Source organism: Hemitrygon akajei, chromosome 9 (genome assembly GCF_048418815.1).
Source record: "Hemitrygon akajei chromosome 9, sHemAka1.3, whole genome shotgun sequence".
Taxonomy (NCBI): Eukaryota; Metazoa; Chordata; class Chondrichthyes; order Myliobatiformes; family Dasyatidae; genus Hemitrygon; species Hemitrygon akajei.
Genome location: NC_133132.1, coordinates 41,919,048 through 41,937,391, shown reverse-complemented (window position 1 = coordinate 41,937,391; position 18,344 = coordinate 41,919,048). Strand labels below are relative to the sequence as shown.

The following is an 18,344-nucleotide window of genomic DNA, read 5'->3' as shown; positions in this document are numbered from 1 at the left end:
TTGTGCTTATTAAGGAAGAAAACCTCCTGTTGATTTGGAGGGAGGGGGGGTGAGCACTAGCAGCGGAGACATGATGGACAGAATGAACTCACACTGTCATAATGTGTATGATAGGAGGATACAGTTAACATAGTGCAGTAACTCCTATCATAGTAAGTACGGTTGCAGATATATTTATTTAAAATGCATGATTACTTACGTGGTGGTAAGTATCATCATTGTAGGAATTCCATTCTAATGAGAAATATTTAAACCATCCTTCAATATTCTTATGCAAAGTTGCCTATTAATACAAAAGGTGTTCAACCACCAATGCTGGTACAAGAGTAGATTATTCAGTCCCTTGAGTCTAGCCTGCAATCTAACTTTATATCATACAATCGGTGTCTTAAATTCATTTTCTCAACCACTGTTCTACATCCTTCAGTACTCCAACCTACCAGTTATGGTCTTTAAAATTTTACTAATATTCATAGCATTTTGAGGAAGGATATGTACTATTTTTTGTGAAAAGACTTTCTATTTCTGTTCTTGATTATGAACGGAACTACCTACAACTTTAGGATTAAGCCTTCTTGTTTTGCATTATCTAACTCTTCTCTTTTTTCCACCTTTTATCACTTAAGCCATATTGACTGAATAATTTCCTGAAGAAATAATTGCACCAGAAGAAAATTAGAGGAGTGTCACTATCATCAGCTTCCTTCCTTCCTGTGGAATAGGCCATTCAACCCATTGAAGTCATACTTGCTCCAGGCAAAGCAAAAACTTCAGGTCTAAGGCCCCTTCACTTATTACCCTGTAACCTTACATCATATTCTCTCATTCATGCTTATCAACACCCCCCCATTTGATATTTTTTAATCACTTAAATATACTAAAGGATAATTTACTACCACTATCGCTTTGGAATGTTGGAGGCAACAGGAGCACCTGGCGGAAACCCAAGTGGTCACAAAGTCCGCGTGGACAAAACCTGAAGTCAGCATCAAACCAACAACTATGGAGCAAAGAGGCTCCCAGGAATGGACTACAAAATCTAGGATTAATTCATAATAAATCTCAAAAGGACATCATCATTAATTTGTTTCAAATTTAATGTGGGAGATCAGCCATGATGTAGTATAAATCATTTTGCAAAGTTACCTCAGAAAAAGATGAATTCATGCTTCACTCATCTATATTTTATATATCATGAGTGTTCAGTTACTTTAACTTTACTTAGGTCTTTTATCCACAGAGATTTTAAACAGATGCATAAAGATGAATTAAAAATACATTCTATTGTCAATCTAGCTTCTAATATCTAACAGGTAACACACAATACGAGCCAATTTTAATTATCTTCCTTAGTTTCTGGAGGCTGGGTTTCTAAACAATCACGACACAATGACTGTACAGCACATCGTTGCCTGGCTCAATTCATATGACAAATTGCATTGGAAAAAAAGGAGAGAGAAAGATATCTCAAAAAGGAAATTTTTATGAAAAAAAACACAACTTGTGAGCCAAAACCTAATGCATAAAACTTGCGAGTATTTAGTATCAGTCATCAACCTTTACAATACATAAAGCCACTAAACAAATCAATGTATATTTATAAACATAAAATAATTATTTAAATGGCTTATTCAGCTATAAAATATCTACCTTATCAAGCAGCTTTGAAGAACAAAACTACAAATGGAAGAATTTCAACTCCGTGTGCAAAATTCCATGAAGACACATTAATGAGTTATTTAATTTTCAAGCGGTGTCAAGAAATTGCAAATTTTTTAAACTTTCTGACTTTAACTGCATTTGTTAACTAATACACAAATAAAGTAGACTTAGCTATTTTCCTCAGATCAATTACTCAGATCATAAGAAAGAAACATTTATTATCAAATATTAAACAACTATTAAATGTTATTTGTAACAATGCATCTTCCAAATTATTTTTTACAGTCCTGTATATCATCAATAATAATCATGGACTATTTCCCTTCACAATCAAGAAAAAATATTCATATTACTACATTAAAATTATCTCACTAAATCAATCGATTAATTAATTTATTTATTGAGTTGCAGTGTGGAATAAGACCTTCCCACCCTTCAAGCCCTGCCACCGAGCAATTCCCCAATTTACCCTAGCCTAATCACAGGACAATTCACAATGACCAGTCAACCTACCAATCACTAAGTCTTTGGACCGTGGGAGAAAACTGCAGAACCTGGAGGAAACCCATGTGGTCACAGGGAGGACGTACAAACATCTTTCAGACAGCAACTGGAATGACTTTGGTGCTTACCATATACTTCAAATACTTTAAGAGTTCTCCAAGTATTACCCGAGGAACACGTTGGAAATCATTCCTGAAGTGGTTGCTTACATGACACAAAAAAAAAGTAAATATATTGAACCTTAGAATCATATCACGCAGGCAAATTTAAGAAATTTAGTAGTCCAAAAAGCAAGAAATGCACTTCAAAGCTTCATGAAGCGCCTTGTAACAAACAGTGCAAGAATTGCTTCTCTTGCTTATAATGAATAAAGATGACAGATTGCTATTGTTTCTCGTATATATCTTATGATAGAAGTTAATGCTAAAACAGACCAACACCTGGATCTAGCTTTATTTATTTCATCAATAAATCATTATTTCTGATAAACAGAGTTTTTATGTAAGATATGCATAATAGAGTCTGGTTTAGATAACAAATCTACACAATGAACTATGACCCTTTGAAAGCTGTGGTAATAAGATATCTCAAGTAAGTTCTTCATTGAACAAGTGTTGCATGAGTTGAACACTTTTTTAAAATGTTGCTTAAATCTGTTCAATTTATACATAGGAGATGTGAGGAGCAATGGTCTGTGCTGAATAATAAAGGAAATGATTTTTGTAGCATTTTCACTCTTCTGAAGATGTAATTTTAGTGTGAGGTTTTAGTGTTAAAGATTTCAAAACTATCTTTAACACTACATTTACAAGAGCAGAGACTATTTACTTGAGATAGGGGATGAACGGGCACACTTGGCAAATCAATCAACACTTTCAAAGGAGGGAGGGGAAAAAAAAGAATATTGTCCAAAAAAAGCTAGATTTTATATAAAAGGAACATCTTTGTGTCGTTTCTTGCTCAGCTGGCTGAAACCAGGGGAAGCTGAGCAATGAAAGCAGGACCAAAGCTTTGTTAAAGATGGACAAGCCAGTCAGTGATTTGGAAATCAGCAATGTCCACTGGAAGCACATTTACATGAGCATGTCAAAAGGACGATATTAGGTATTATCTTCTGAAACTGAAAATTGCCTTGTCACTCATTGCCTGAGCTCACACTTGCAGAAGGCCTCTTTGGAAGAGTTCTGCAAAGTACTGCCCTTTGGACACCTCTTCCTCTTCCCTACAGGAATCCATGTGACTGTTTTATAGTAAAGATAAAGTTTTATAGAAAGCAAACAGAACAAGTAAGATAGGCTGTTTTCTCCTTGCTAATCCAGTGACCGGATGGCGCTCAGCATCAATGCGTTAGTTACTTCATCACTGACCAAGGATCCAACAAGAATCCTTCTATATAATTTGCTTACTTATTATTTAAAAACTAGAAAACCAATAATGCTTTTTTATAGAAAGCTGAGAATCCTTTAAGTTTTACAATGAACATTAGACAAAATCTCAAGCAATGTTTAATAATGATTACTGAAGAGCTTAAATATTGATTCTTATTGACAGAGGAATCTTATTGACATGTTTCAATAAGGCACTAGTTACTTCAATACCAGCTATCAGTTTGAACAGAATTATGTGTCTTCAATTCGCAATTGTCATAAAGATTAAAGGTATTTGATATTTAAGTTAAAAATAAGAATAAAATGTGCCATTCCAAATCACATTTGGGTACACTGGCCCATTATGTTTATTGAAATTCATCATAACTGAGAAAGAAAGTTAGTTTTGCTCGAAAGGTCTTGCATCTGTTTCTCTTTCTACAGATGCTGACTGACATGCCAAGCAGTTGCTGTTTTTATTTCAGATTTCCAACACCTACAGTCTTTTTACCATTTTTCGATTGTTTAATGATATTTATTTTTACAGCATAAAATGACATGATATATCTTAATTTACTCTCAATTTGGATGTTTTCTTTCTTCGATGATGCCGAATACTCCACAAATTCATTCACCTAATTAATATTATGCTTGTTTTAACTCCATTAAACAATTCACTTTTATTCATTCTAAACTCCTGTCATAAGATAACATTTTGCATAGCTCTCCTTCCTGAGGGTTTCCTCTTTTGAAATCAAAAATTCTCTCTCAATCTTTCTTGTTAACTTAGAATCTGTACAATACTTTTTCATCTAGCTCTTCCCTTCTCCTTCAAACAAGCTTTCTGACACCCAATCTAGACATTGTTTAATCTCTTTTTACTTCATTTGGCCCTGCAAGTATTATGTACAAGTAACTGGCAATACTTAATTCTCCATGTGATTACAATATATAGGAAAATTTATTTTCAAAATTAATATTAAAATTATTAATTATCGCTGTGTTGTGCAATAAAATGGGTATCAGTCTTATTACTCCAAAAACTAATCTACCCAGTTATAAATATTTGGTATTTGTGAACATAGCACTTCCAAGCAAATTTAACTTGAACTTTCTGTAACCAATCTCTTCCTTGAGAATCCTTTGCTGAAGGCATTGGCTTGCTGCTGGACTACCTGCCAGTACTCAGCCCAGTCACCAAATGTTCACTCAAGATCATCATAGCAGGAACAGCCAAATATGCCAAGCGTGCCCTATTCTGTCCTCCAGATATAGGTTCCACAAACAGGGATACGCACAGTGTTAACAGGTCTTTCAGTCCATGTGTCTTTTAGGGCTGATCATTTCATATAAGCAGTCTTGTGGTCTCTATTTCTAACATTCGTGAAATTGAACCATTTGTTGATTTTTCTCTTGCTCTCTCAGCAAACAATATTCCCCTAATCTGAGACCAAATATCCCACTGGAAGCTGGAAAACAAATCTGCTTCTAGGTTTTTCAGCTGTATATGAACTTGCTAAGCCAGTAGCAAGACACCTTTACCAACATATTCAGATTTTATATGACATCTTCTTGCAATTCATTCCACATTTGTTTAACGAAATGAACACTCCAGTAACAAGAAGCTACAAGATGGACCCAGATTTAGGGGCAGAGAGCAGGAAGAGATATTGAATGTTGACATTTTCTTGTCCATGATGGAAAATATCACTATGATCGTGATAAAAATCTTTCACAATTATAATTCTTTCTAGAAGCTAACTTTTTAAATTATTAATACAATACACATATTAAAGTGAATGCCTGAAGTTATCATTTCCAATGATTGCTGATCTACGACTGCTCCCTGTTCTATTGTGGTAGAAAAGTCTATTGTGCTCAATAGGTCAATGCCAGTTTCAAGTAATCCCATCTGACCCATTCCCCTTCCAAAGTAATGCTGCTACTTATTTGCCCTCTCTTTCTCATCAATTCCTCTAAGGTTCTTTTGCCACTTATCCATGCTAGGCATAATTTACAGAAGTCACTTAACCTAAGAGTACATCTTTTGGAATATGGGAAGGAACTGAATGAAAACTCTACTCATGCTAACTTCCACAGAGCCAGTATCCACAGTCAGAATCAAACCAGAATTCCTGGTGCATAAGGCACTTTATCTTTGTCTTCAAATATCTCCATACCCTAACCTTTCTCTGTTTCCATATTTCTTTTAACCTTACAACTTGAAAACTTTGTACCCCTCCTGTTCTAGGCCATCCATCATCCCCAGTTTTAGCTGCTCTACCACAGGTGAGGGACACATGACAATACTAAATCAATAAGAAACTTTGGCCTGTAGCTTTCATTTTCCCTCCATACATCTCACCATTTCACTTCCTCCCCACCAACCTCATGCTATTTCTTTAAAATCAATCACTTTGACAATGCTTTAGATCACTTGCCATATCATCTCCTAAAATTATCTTTTCTCAAGGTTTTAAGGTCCCATGAAAACATTTTGGAGATTTGATCCTATTAAAGATGCTACATGGGTAGAAATTACCATTTGTATATGATGCAAAACAAAGTCTTTCCCCAATTTTCATCACCATAAGAAATGCTTCGTTACAAATCTTATAGAGGAAATGGGCTGTAATATCAAATTAAGTTTAAACCATGCATATCTCAAAGTCAATTACTCATCGGTAGACTGTAACCAAGAATATTTTGCCTCATTTGCATACAAAAACTACTCATTGTCACCAAAATCTTTAACATTAAGGTGTGATGTATAAGTTGTGTGTTATTCAGTCTTGAGAGAAAAAGCTAACTGAATGGGAAAAGACCCATTGTGAATAACTCATTTTTTAACTATTTTTCTTTTACAAGTCATGCTAACTATTAAACTGCTTTTAAGAGGCAATTTATAAACAGTACTATTGTGACTAATCTTGTCAAATACTACCTGTTAAGTATTTAAGATGTTAAAATGTTAATTAAGCATTTTCAACACAAAAATAATTAACATTCTAAATTAACTAAACAATTTTTATTATAAATCAGGTTACCAGTTCAAGAACTAAAACTACATCAATTTAAGAGGCATTAATTTATTTACAGAAAAAAATAACGTGCAAATACTCAATGAAAATGGGCTTTTAAATCACTTTATAACAGAAACAGTTCCAAATGTCTTATCAGCAAGGGAGTAGCTTTATCCAGTTTATCTCATTAAAAGAGATTTAGTTGGATGAGAAGCCAAATGCCTAGATCTTCAAAGAATAATAGTGTCAACCAGATCCGATCCAGGATCAGTTAAGCATACTTTCTAAAACAATTGGCATTCCCCAAATGTTTGAAACCTTAAGAATTAATTTTCTAAGAGGTTGATATACAATATCCTTCGTATAAAATACTCTAAATCAAAAGAATTCAGAGCAGCAGTACATTTTTCTGCTGAGTTTTACAATAAAGGTTGCTTCATATTTAAGAATGCATCTACTTTCAAGTCCTTGACCTGGGTCTACATGCAACAAACTTAATTTCTTTATTGAAACAGTAATCTCCAAGAAGAGCAAGATTTAAATGGAGACAAATTAACTCTAATTTGGATTTTTTTTAACAATATTGTCAAACAAAAGGTTCTAAAACAGATGAGGCACTTACATGATTTCCTTCAAAAGAGAAAAAAAGAACAATTTTGTGGAATAAAACAATGAGTAATGTGAACTTTATACACATCTGTGAGTTATCCACAAATTAAACCTTCTGTCTAGGAAGCTATCCTACTGCATTTTTAGACAGTGACTCAAAACCCTACTTTTAAAGCTGTCAAACTGACCACCAGCTTTATTAGAAATGATGGTGCAACTTGAAAGATTACTTTAATCATGGTCTCCAAGAACATTTAAAATTAAATGTTGCTATTTACATTTTTTTTAATTTCGGATGGTACTTTACTCTATAAGTCACTTTTCCATCTATTTTCCCAAAATTTTCAGAAGAATTATTTGTAGATCACACACACACACACACACACACACACACACACACACACACACACACACACACATACACACACACACACACACACACACACACACACACACACACACACACACACACACACACACACACACACACACTTTCTTTAACCTTATTGCAGCAAATATCTTTTTCAGCACTTAAAGCTAAGAATAAGGAATATGAAAGGGACAAAAACATGCTAAGATAAAAATAATTTCATGCAATTTCATCCTGCAGTAATCCTTATAAAAGTTGTTATCCCATTAACATAAAATGAACACTTTTTGATACCACTAAATTTATCAATTCAGATTTTTAGAACCTCAGCGATTCTCATAGCCTCCAACTATTCACTGGCTGCTGAAACACCAGCCACCAGACTTTTGCTGCAGAACATGGGACTTGTGAAGCCGGCTGTGGCAGATCTAAATATTAAATTTGATTTCTAGTTTCCCATGGTTTATTTCACACAAACCAGCACAGAATTACTGTTCCCAACAGAATAAAACAAAAAAACAAAAATTGCCCATGATAGTGTTTTCACAATACATTCAACAATCTTCTTGAAATATTTAACCCAATTGAAATCAACATTTCAGGCTCACATTCCTAATTCCTCTATGTCTTTTTTTGTTTCTCCACCCATAACCAATCTCATAATGCCACATACAAGCCATCACAAAATTTTAACTTTAATTTTAACTAAATCAATAATATATAAATCAAAAAGATTGAAATGTCATCATTCTGGCTAATTCAACGCAAATCATGTAACTATACAACACAAGACTTAAAATCAACCATGTTCATTTTAAGAGTAATGGTCCCACACATCTTTTACCTTTTAGAAATTCAAATCGCTTCCATATATTTTAGAATCTAAAGTAGTCACATTCAAGATTTCAAATCCAAATAAAATCAAAACCATAATTTGAAGCTAGGAGCTGCAGCCCTAAAAATTAATGATTTCATATTAATTATATTACATTGTGATAATTGTACTATACAGATCAATATGATCTGAGCTGCTTCAATGTAAGACTTCAAAATGGACATGGTACTTGCATATTCACATTCACCAAGAGGACCACAATTCTCAAGACTTAATACAACAAATTCAAAACTTCTACAACAGTGGAAGAAAATTGTTGGAAAGGTCTCTCCCCTGACACCTCATAAATCATCTTTAGCAGTCTGAGAGAGATTATAAAAATAAGAAACCATTAAAATCTTTTTTTCCAGTTTAACTACTACGCACATTAGGATTATGTTATTTTTAGCCAAATCAAATTTAAACATCTCCCAGGAAACCCTCAGTATTTCACACTTAAATTATCAAGTCCGCATTTCTTCTGGAATAAATACTAGTATTTAATACTTAAGATATCATTGTTCCTCTTGCAACACAAAGAATACAAACAATAAATTTTAAATGTGATAAGCATATGTAAGAGGTTATATAAATACTATCAGGCTATATAAATACTGACGGTAATAAAATGTGTCCATTGTTCAAATTATTAAGGGTCATTATGCTTCATATGCTTGATTATATAGTTACAATTAATTGTGCTGTCATTTCTAAATGGGTCTTAATTACCAGTCTTAGCAGCTACCACCAGTGTCACTGAAATACACTTCATAAATTTGAAAGCTCTAAATTTCACTTTCTTGGCCTTACAACGCTGATTTCTGCTATGATTAAACGATAAATGACCAAAGCAAGCTGCTGATTAAAAGACTAGTTGGATGGGCATAGCAAGGAGGTAAAAGGAAAGAAAATTGTCTTAATAGTCCCTATCTTAATCCTGGCTCAATATCCCTGTTGGACTTTACACTTGTACCATCAAGGGAGAAATGAGTAGATTTGGCTATGATAGCTGGCTGTGGTGCCCTGCACATTCAGATAGTCTGTTATAAGACTCAATGATTAAGTGGATCCATAACATTGAGAGGACTTCAGGAAGAAAATGTGAATGAGGAAAGGCTGAAATCTTCAGAAGTATATTCATGTAATAAATGACATAACTTAAAGTGAAATTTGAATTATATTTGGAGCTACTCACTTTTAGATTTTAAACCCCCTTATAAATTACAATACCACTTGCCTTGATTTTACATGTATTGACTGGAATGTCTCTACTGTTTGGAGATATTTTCATACTCTTTTAGATGTCAGCAGCATTCAAAAAATACTTTCAAGGATGAAGTGAGCATATACAAATATTCCAAATAACAATAAAAGGGATATTTCTGGCAAGTTGCAAATGGACATCACTGAATGTTTGTGTACCTTGGAGGTAGTTTACTTTTAGCTGTGTTTATGTGAACTTGTTCAACGCATTTATTTCTGTCAACAAAAATTTAATAAGCCTTCTTGAAAGAAACGAGCAAGCCAATAGCCAAGAGACAATGACCATCAAAATTAACAACTCCAAACCTGAGAAATAAAACAAATAAGAACTTTAAACCTTCCTCATTTCATTCAAACAACTTTAAGCTAAACAAACGAATGCAAAGCAAATTTACATGAAATAGATTAAACTAATTTGTGTTTGACTGAGATATATGGAGCCTTTGAAAGAAATGCACATAATATTTGGCAGCAGGTGCTCTGTTGCATCATACATAATAAGCAGAAATTATAGTTTTCTGGCTGCTTGACTTATTGTTTATTTCTTTCAAATCACAACTAACTTACTGAGCGTTTGAATATTAAAATATAGTTTGGTTTTTAGGTGACTTTTTGTTCAATTTTTGATCTCTTACTACTATTTAAAGCAGTCTACAGAGCAATTAACTCAATCAATGTTTCATTTCCTCCATCAGTTTCAAGATAACATACATGATTTCTGGTTGTAGGTTTATTGGGTCTTGTGCAAGGCAGCTACACAAAGAAAGGGCGAATCCCAGGAATATTTAAATTCCGTGAAGAAACATTGTATTCACCTTCCCAAAATTCAGATTACATTTGTTAAAAGTACATCCTTCATGACTTTTCAAGTGAAGCCAACAAAATAGATTCCAGTAAAACATGTTTCTTAAACAATCTGATCTTTAAATCTCTACATTGTATCTCATAAATGTCAGATGACATACAATCTCAGCTCAATATAACTTTAACGAAAATTAAGAACAAGATGCAAGTTTCCTTTAACTTGTTCAGTTGAACCTCTGAATAAATTTATAGGTGACTGTCTTAACTAAAGCTTTGAAAATATCTAACTAGTGAAGGGGACGAAGTTAACACGATATTTGTAATTTTAATTTGCTAAAAACGGGTGCAAAAAGCTTCAATTAAATTCTCTGTAGCACAAATGGACCGAAGCAAAACGCTCAAATCACCCTGACAGCTTAACTAAAAGGGGCAATAACCACGTGGAAACCCCATTTCCTCCTTTTCCCTCTACAATCACGATTGCAATTATTACAAGCGCGATTTGTTGTCTTGCAAACCACGGGCGCTTCATTCAAACGTAGCTCAAGCTGTGAAAACACGCTGTGATTCAGTCACACTGGACAAAAGTTCTCCCCCAACACCCCCCCCCCTCAAAAAAACCCAATTTTATGCAATACGATTAAACTGAGGAGGAAACCTTAAACGACGGTGCTCGCCCGAAAACATTCTCCTCCTCCCTATGCCTTATGCTTGTTTTATGGACAATCTTACGAGGTCATAAACCCACACTTAACAACACAAGGAAGGTTTATACACCTACACACAGATGGAAACATGGGGCCATCAATTGTTGAGGATGGAGACCGATTAATTGAATTCAACCATGGAAAAGGGCAATACCGGGGACAGGGCTCAGAGACCGATGGACCCATTCACTTCCAAAATTTATTTCGATCTCCTCCCTGGTTACAATGGGAGGTCGCCGACTCTCCATGCACATTCTATATATGCTCATCATTCTGTACAAACAATTGCGTGCATCATTAAAAAAAAACACAACCGCGTTGCATCAGTGGGGCAGACATTTCACGCAGTGCACAGAACGATCTACAATTATCGATAATCCAAGTTCCCTTTCATAAATTAATCGTTTTTCTCAAAGGCGTCCGAGTAGAGACATCGTACAACAAAACGACGAAGAGCAGCAACAAGGTATCTACAACAGCTTCAAGGATCCGACAATGGAATAAAAACATTGGGAAAGTATACAAAGTTGCTCTCAAGCCGACTGCATAGAGCTATCTACCTATCCCGTACAACACATTCACCCAGCCATGAGACCAGCATTTCTGCGTTTCACCTTTGACCTTGCCAAGCAGTTCGTTATTTTGATATTTGTACCGGCAGAGAATGCCAATTGGCGTGCGGGGGGGGGGGGGGGGGTGCGATTTCTTTTAAGCGTAACTCATTAACCAACTGACTCCATCTATCTCATTTAAAGCACAATACCACTAATCGCAGTACACAACGAAAGCCAATTTATGCAAAGCTATCCTGCCATTCTATCACAAACGAAGTCTAGATATCTTGCTTCCAGAATTAAACCACAATACTGGCGAACGCAAAAGCAAAATCATTGTACATATCAAAAGAGTACCCGATAGCAGCGGTGTTCTAAATGAAACAATTCAAATCAACCGCAACTTCGTGTGGAGAAGCATTTTTTTTTACAGTTGAGGTTTAATGACCCAACCCCATCCAAAAGTTAAATATTCTTTATGAATGAAACTTGAATTGTGCAAACTTACTTGGTGTACGAAAACATCGACAGGCGTTTCCAAGGGGTTCCCTTCCCGAGATGTCATAGAGATAAATCCGAATCCCATTCTAACGTTGAACCACTTACAGTGGCCTGCTCCCTGCTGAACCTGAGTCTCTTCTTTTTCAGCCAATTTTCTTTTTTCGTCTCCACCACCTTTACCCGCCCCTCCTGGACAATTGCAAAGACACACACACACACACACACACACGCATACGCACACGCACACACACACACACAAGGTTGGGGAGGAAAGGGGGTAAATAAACAAAAATTCAATTGATCTGACGGACAAGCGTGGAGATAATTAGCAAAGTGCATTCATTTTTTAAAAAAATGTAGGCTTCTGAGAAAAAGGCACCGCGTCAACATGGTCATTGGCTACAGCATATTTGGCAAAGCCAATGTAATATCGATTTTGACCAATGTGCAATGCCAGAATTTCTTTCCCACTACTTCGTGTCTGAGGCCGCGAATTAAGTTAGCAAACCGTACGTAACCGGAATACGGCTGGTTTAAAACCGATCCCATCTCCTGAACAAATCCGTGTCACACAAGCCCGGCTTTTTTCTTTCCCTCCTCTCGTTTCGCAAGTCGTGATCAACATTCACCAGCGTCAATCGCAATGGTTTTTTTTAAGTGTGTAGTGCTCCGCTAGATAAGGCGCGTATTAACCGAAAAGAACTCCCGTAGCATCCGGCATGCGTTAACTGTACTCCTTTCAAACTTAAGGGGCAGGTGTACCACAAACTGAGGAAGGGGAGGGGGCGGAGAGAGACTGTGCTTAATCGGACACGAACAGTCCGCACAAAAGCTCTTAGAGACCCTTTGAAGTTGTGAATAAATGGGAGGGGGCGGGTACATACATTTAGAAGATCTACAGCAATAGGTTTGGTAAAGCTCCCTGTGCGATCTCCTAAAAATCTGCAAAAAAAAAGGTTCTTTTTCCCCCCTAAACAACAGCAGAGAGAGAAAGAGAGAGAGAGAGAAAGTAACCTTCGGCCATATTGTCACACAGGCCCCAGTGTCCAAACCCGCCCGATAAGTACTTTTTCCTCGGAATGGGAAATCTTCTGCATCAATCTAGCGCCATAGAATTCAGGGATGGAAAATTTAGCAATCACCAATGTTCGCATGGTCTAACGTGCTTTCCCTCGTTAGTCCCCCCCCCCAACCCCCACCTTCTTCCCTTCCTGGCTCTGGCACACACGTGACTCGTCAATTGCATGCTTTCTTGCCGCTAATTACACATCGCAGTCTTGGAGAAACAGAACAGAGCCAATCGGCCTCTCCTCTAACCTGTCACCGCAATAATCGATGATGACCCCCCCCAAAAAAAACCTCCCAGATTTTTTATGCAGCTAATTTGTCCGACATTTTTTGATGAACGTGTGAGTTCGGTATACTTAATGCGACAGGATCTCTCTCCTGTTTTAGGAAGCTTCAACCTTGGCAACATTATAAATAAACCTAGCCACAAATTAACTAATATGACAAACACGATTATTATATCAATCAATAATGCTATGTCCGTTCGCACCGAAGCACCAACTGGTAAAATCCTGGATTAAATATAGAAGTTTCGTGAATGTAATATTCTAATGTTTGAATATAGGAAGAGCAGATCTCTAAACTAGGCGAAAGAGCCTAGCACATTTGACGACGTATTGTTTAATACGTATAAAAGTCAATATTGCCGATAGTTATCAATAGGCACGATCGGGGAACGCGTGGTATGTGTATCCCGTCAGCAAGGTGGGATCATCTGAGATATCATTTGTAAATTATTTTTTTAAACTATAAAATGGTTTATCAATCTCGCAAACCAAAATGTGATACATTTATTTTGGTAAGGGGATGTCTATAATGGGCACAAGGACAAATAACGCGGTGCCTTTTCCACGCTTTTGTTGATTGTAAAGTGCAAGTGGATAGGGGAATAACTAAGTTTGAAAACATATATTTCAACTCGAAAGATGATTAGTCTTCTCCTACATGCGACCTTCCGCCACTTTCGTTTTTTTAAAAAAGAAATTCCCTTCAAAACGGTTCAAAGGTCAAACATTTGCTTCATTACTTCTGTTGTTATTTTGAAATACCTTTACATTGCGAGCTTGGAAGAAAAATGTGCAAAGCTATCCAAAAAAAGGGGGGGGAGAGGCGTGAAGGCGAAATCCTGTTTCTTTGGAAGGTTAGGGGGTGGGGGGCGAGAAAAAGTAACCGATTTACATTGCTTCCACGCATTGTCGATTACCATGCGTTTTGCTTCAAAAACTGGCCTGACGAGTCGGCGCCAACTAGTCTGACCAATTGTAAGGGGCAGTTTGCTCTTAAGGGGCTTGCTTACTCTTGTAACGGTAATATTCTAACCTCACCGTGTTAAACATCGCAATACATTTATTTTGGTATAACATCTACCTTTGTGGTTAAAGCGTGCTGGTCAAGCATTGCAAGCAGAGAGGGTCATTTTATTTAAAGAATGGGGGGAGGGGTGGAGGTTGAGGGAGGAAGAACTACAACCAGCAACTAAAGTGGAAGCTCTCAGTCCCGAAATTCCTTTGAAGTCTTCAACCGTAAATTTCCGATAGGTTATTTCAAAAAAGCGCGAGATGAGGTACAATGCCGACACCAGCCTAAAATTATTGCGCTTGTTGGTTCTGGGCACACTCTCGTCACTTGTCTCCCCCAATGTCTTCCGTGTCACTTATACTCCCAGTTCATTGATAAATTTTATAACAAACAAGTTGCTTGGCAATGCATTTCACCACTGTACAGACTTTTGCAAAACACATTTCATGTTGCTGTTATTTTCGAAAGAAAAATGCAAAGCCAGTAAATTCCCAACAGCCCATTACCTACGACGTGTATATCTACCTGCCCTCTCACACTTTAAGAAGTGTGCGGGTATTTATTCATATTAAAGAATGAAGAAAATAAACGGAAGTTTGTCGATTAGCAGGGTCGCCTGCCAATACGAGATAATGCTGTCTCGTATTTTATTTATGCTCCAGCTAAATGAGCTGGTTGAATCGAAAATGCGCGCCTCAGACGGGTTAAGAACACTTTCAAATTCTTGAGATTCTTATCGTCCCCGTTTACAGAGTAAATGGGGAGTTTTACTGTGTGCGCAATTCCTGCCAAAAGCATAAATGGACCCTAATCGCCCCTATACAAACGATGAAGACAACCGTAACAAGCACAACTGATATACTTCAGTTTCCACTTTTAATACTTAATCCACCCCGCCAAAAATGACTGTTTCAGGCAATTCCTCATACTAGAAGAATTAAGATTGGGTCAGCATTGTGGTCACTGGTGTCAGATGGTTTCTGGAGTCATTCATTTCCTGCGAGAGGACACACCAGCCTTTTAAGTCAAACGAATGTAGAGCTTTTGGTAGTCTGGGAAACGCACTTCCTAGCTCTAGCCCATTCGGAAAGAATCGGGCACCTTGTTCTTTAGAATAAAAATAATCACCCTAAATACAACAGTCTCGTCCCTTAACGAATAAAAACGGTAGCCCAGAGAAGATAATTGTCCGCAGCCTCGTTTTTTTCTCCCAGTAAGCTCCGTGGTGTCTGGTCAAACACAGCCTTTTAGAGTCGCTACAGTCCACTTCCACCTTCGATAACACTGCCCGTTAAAAACCTTATATTCTGAAACCTCAGTGTGGCATTTCCCCCCCCCCCCCCCCCCCTTTTCTTCCGCAAGAATGCCTTCTCTTTTCAAGGAAAGTCTACGAAGGGCCTCGGGATCATGAGCACCCGCTGTTTCATTTAACACCGTTTTAATGCATAGTTCAACCAAAAAGCAATTCGTGGGATCAATTTCAGATTAAGTCGCAATAAAACAAGACAACTGGCGTTTCACTGCTTGATTATATACGTTTTCTTTTAATTGCATAAAGTGGCTACTGTTGTAATGTAGTACACGCATGAGTCAGGTCTGTACAAATAGTGAAATTAAATAATGAGCGGATAATCTGTTTTATTGCATCGGTGGAGGGAGAAAGGCTGGTCATATCGGGCAAAACTTTCCTTCAAAATCACTCTGCCGCAGGGAGAGGTAGAGGTTAAGGTTTCTTCAGAAACAATGAATCTGAGACGGTGCAGTACCACCCTTCCTCACCTCCCCCCACCCCCACTTCCAGTCCGTGCTGGTATCCGGGCTTGAACTGTCGACCTGACTCAGCTACCACCGAGACGGCCTGACAGGGTGTACCGTTTCGAAATGAAGCCCGATTACTTCAACAGAAATGAGCATTTATGATGCTTACTTGTGTTATGATATCCTGCACCCATGAAAACAACTCGCGATTATTTTTTTGAATGAAGCAAAACTAGGATCCCGGTTTCCTGGCCAGCCAATCAGAAACTGAGAAACATCAGCGGCTTTTAATTAGATTTACCATCCGCTATTATATATTTCTTAAACACTTACTTCACGCACGCATTTCGATAGATTTGTCATGTACGCTTCAAATAAGATTAGAAATGGGAAGTGTCTCTATTAAATTTTAAAGATGATTTAAAATGTATAAAATATTAAAATACATACGAGTTCCAATTAATTGTAATTTAACGTTTTCTATTAGAACGGCTTAATATATTAAATATAATTATTAGTGATTCAAGATACATAGACGATGACTGGGCTGAACAATTGTTGTGTCTTCGTGTTGTGTTAATGAAGGTGGGTCGATCCCTTTAAATCGGGGTTCCTAAAGACCAGCTGAATGAAAGACGATGCATTCAGCGCACAGCACTGTCCTAACGTTAAATTTCATACTACATCCATTGTCACCGCCAGCCCACTCACCACTCCGCAAAGTTTACCGTTTTCCTTACACCCCGACCAGCATCTACTCCTGCTGCAGTTGAGGTAAAGGGAGTCACCCTTTCGCGGTCGCTTACCGTGCGAGTGATTTGAGTTCCCCTTACCTTCCACTCCCCAATGCAGAGGGCAGTCTTTGCCTGGGAATTCTTTCTATGGGTGGGGGTAGCTGGAATTTACTCTCAGCACTCGGACCTGCCCACAACTCTGCTCTACATACACGTCGATAACTGCGCGGCTTCCAATAAAGAGAACCGTGATTTTTTTTGCACACACTAAACGCCAATATCTTAGCGGTAATAGATTTCGAAACCGCTCAATAAATCGAAAACATTCACATTAAGTGCAAAAGGTACCAATCGGATCTCATTCATAAATTTATTCGGAGGGCCGCACAGAGGGCGTCTGAATCACTATACGCCAGTAATAACTGCAGCAACCGATACGGTGACGCGAGTCGTTTGATCACTGACTCGCAATCCTGCACCAACCTGCATGCCTGTTCGCACATTACCTCTGGGAGGTAAATTTAATGTTCCAGCCAATATCTACAAAATGCATACGGCTTTCTAAAAAAAAACTTACAACATATTATCATTGTAGCTTTTGCAGCACAGACCATGGGCCACAATTACGGACTTGTCGGGCACCTTCAGCTGCATTGTCCAAAAATAAACACGCAAAAATGCTGGAGGAACTCAGGTCAAGCGGATCTATTGAAATGAATTGAAACTCGACGTTTCAGGCCGGGACCCTTCTTCAGGACCGGAAAGGCAGCGGGAGGACGCCGGAGTAAAAAGGTGGTTGGGGGGTGGGGAGGTGGAATGGGAGAAGGATGGCTGGAAGGTGAAGGGTCTCGGCCCGAAACGTTGACTGTTTACTCTACTCCATAGTGGCTGCCTGGTCTGCTGAATTCCTCCCAGCATTTTGTGAGTGTTGTATGTGATGGGTGGTGAAGCCTTGGACTGGAAGGATAAAGGGCTGGAGAAGAAGGAATCCGATAGGAAAGGAGAGTGGACCGCAGGAGAAAGGGAAGGGACAGGGGACCGGGGGGGGGGGGGGGAGGGTGATAGGCAGATGAGAAGAGGTAAGAGACCAGGATGGGGAATAGAAGAAGAGGGGAAGGGAAAGGATTTTTTTTACTGGGAGGAGAAATCGATTTTAATGCTATCGGGTTGGAGGCTGCCCAGATGGAATATAAGATGTTGCTCCTCCAGCGTGAGGAGGACCTCATCGTGACACAAGAGGAGGTCAT

General features: G+C 37.7%; 1 protein-coding gene across 1 annotated transcript in view; it reads right to left on the bottom strand.

Moving 5' to 3' along the window:
• The window catches only part of LOC140733043 (protein lin-28 homolog B-like), a 248,381-nt gene extending 235,959 nt beyond the window's left edge, over positions 1-12,422 (bottom strand). The window contains exon 1 of the mRNA XM_073055835.1: positions 12,246-12,422. Coding sequence (XP_072911936.1) covers positions 12,246-12,323 — 78 coding nt within the window. The 5' untranslated portion in view covers positions 12,324-12,422. The remainder of the gene's footprint in view (positions 1-12,245) is intronic.
• Between the last annotated feature and the right edge of the window lie 5,922 nt (positions 12,423-18,344).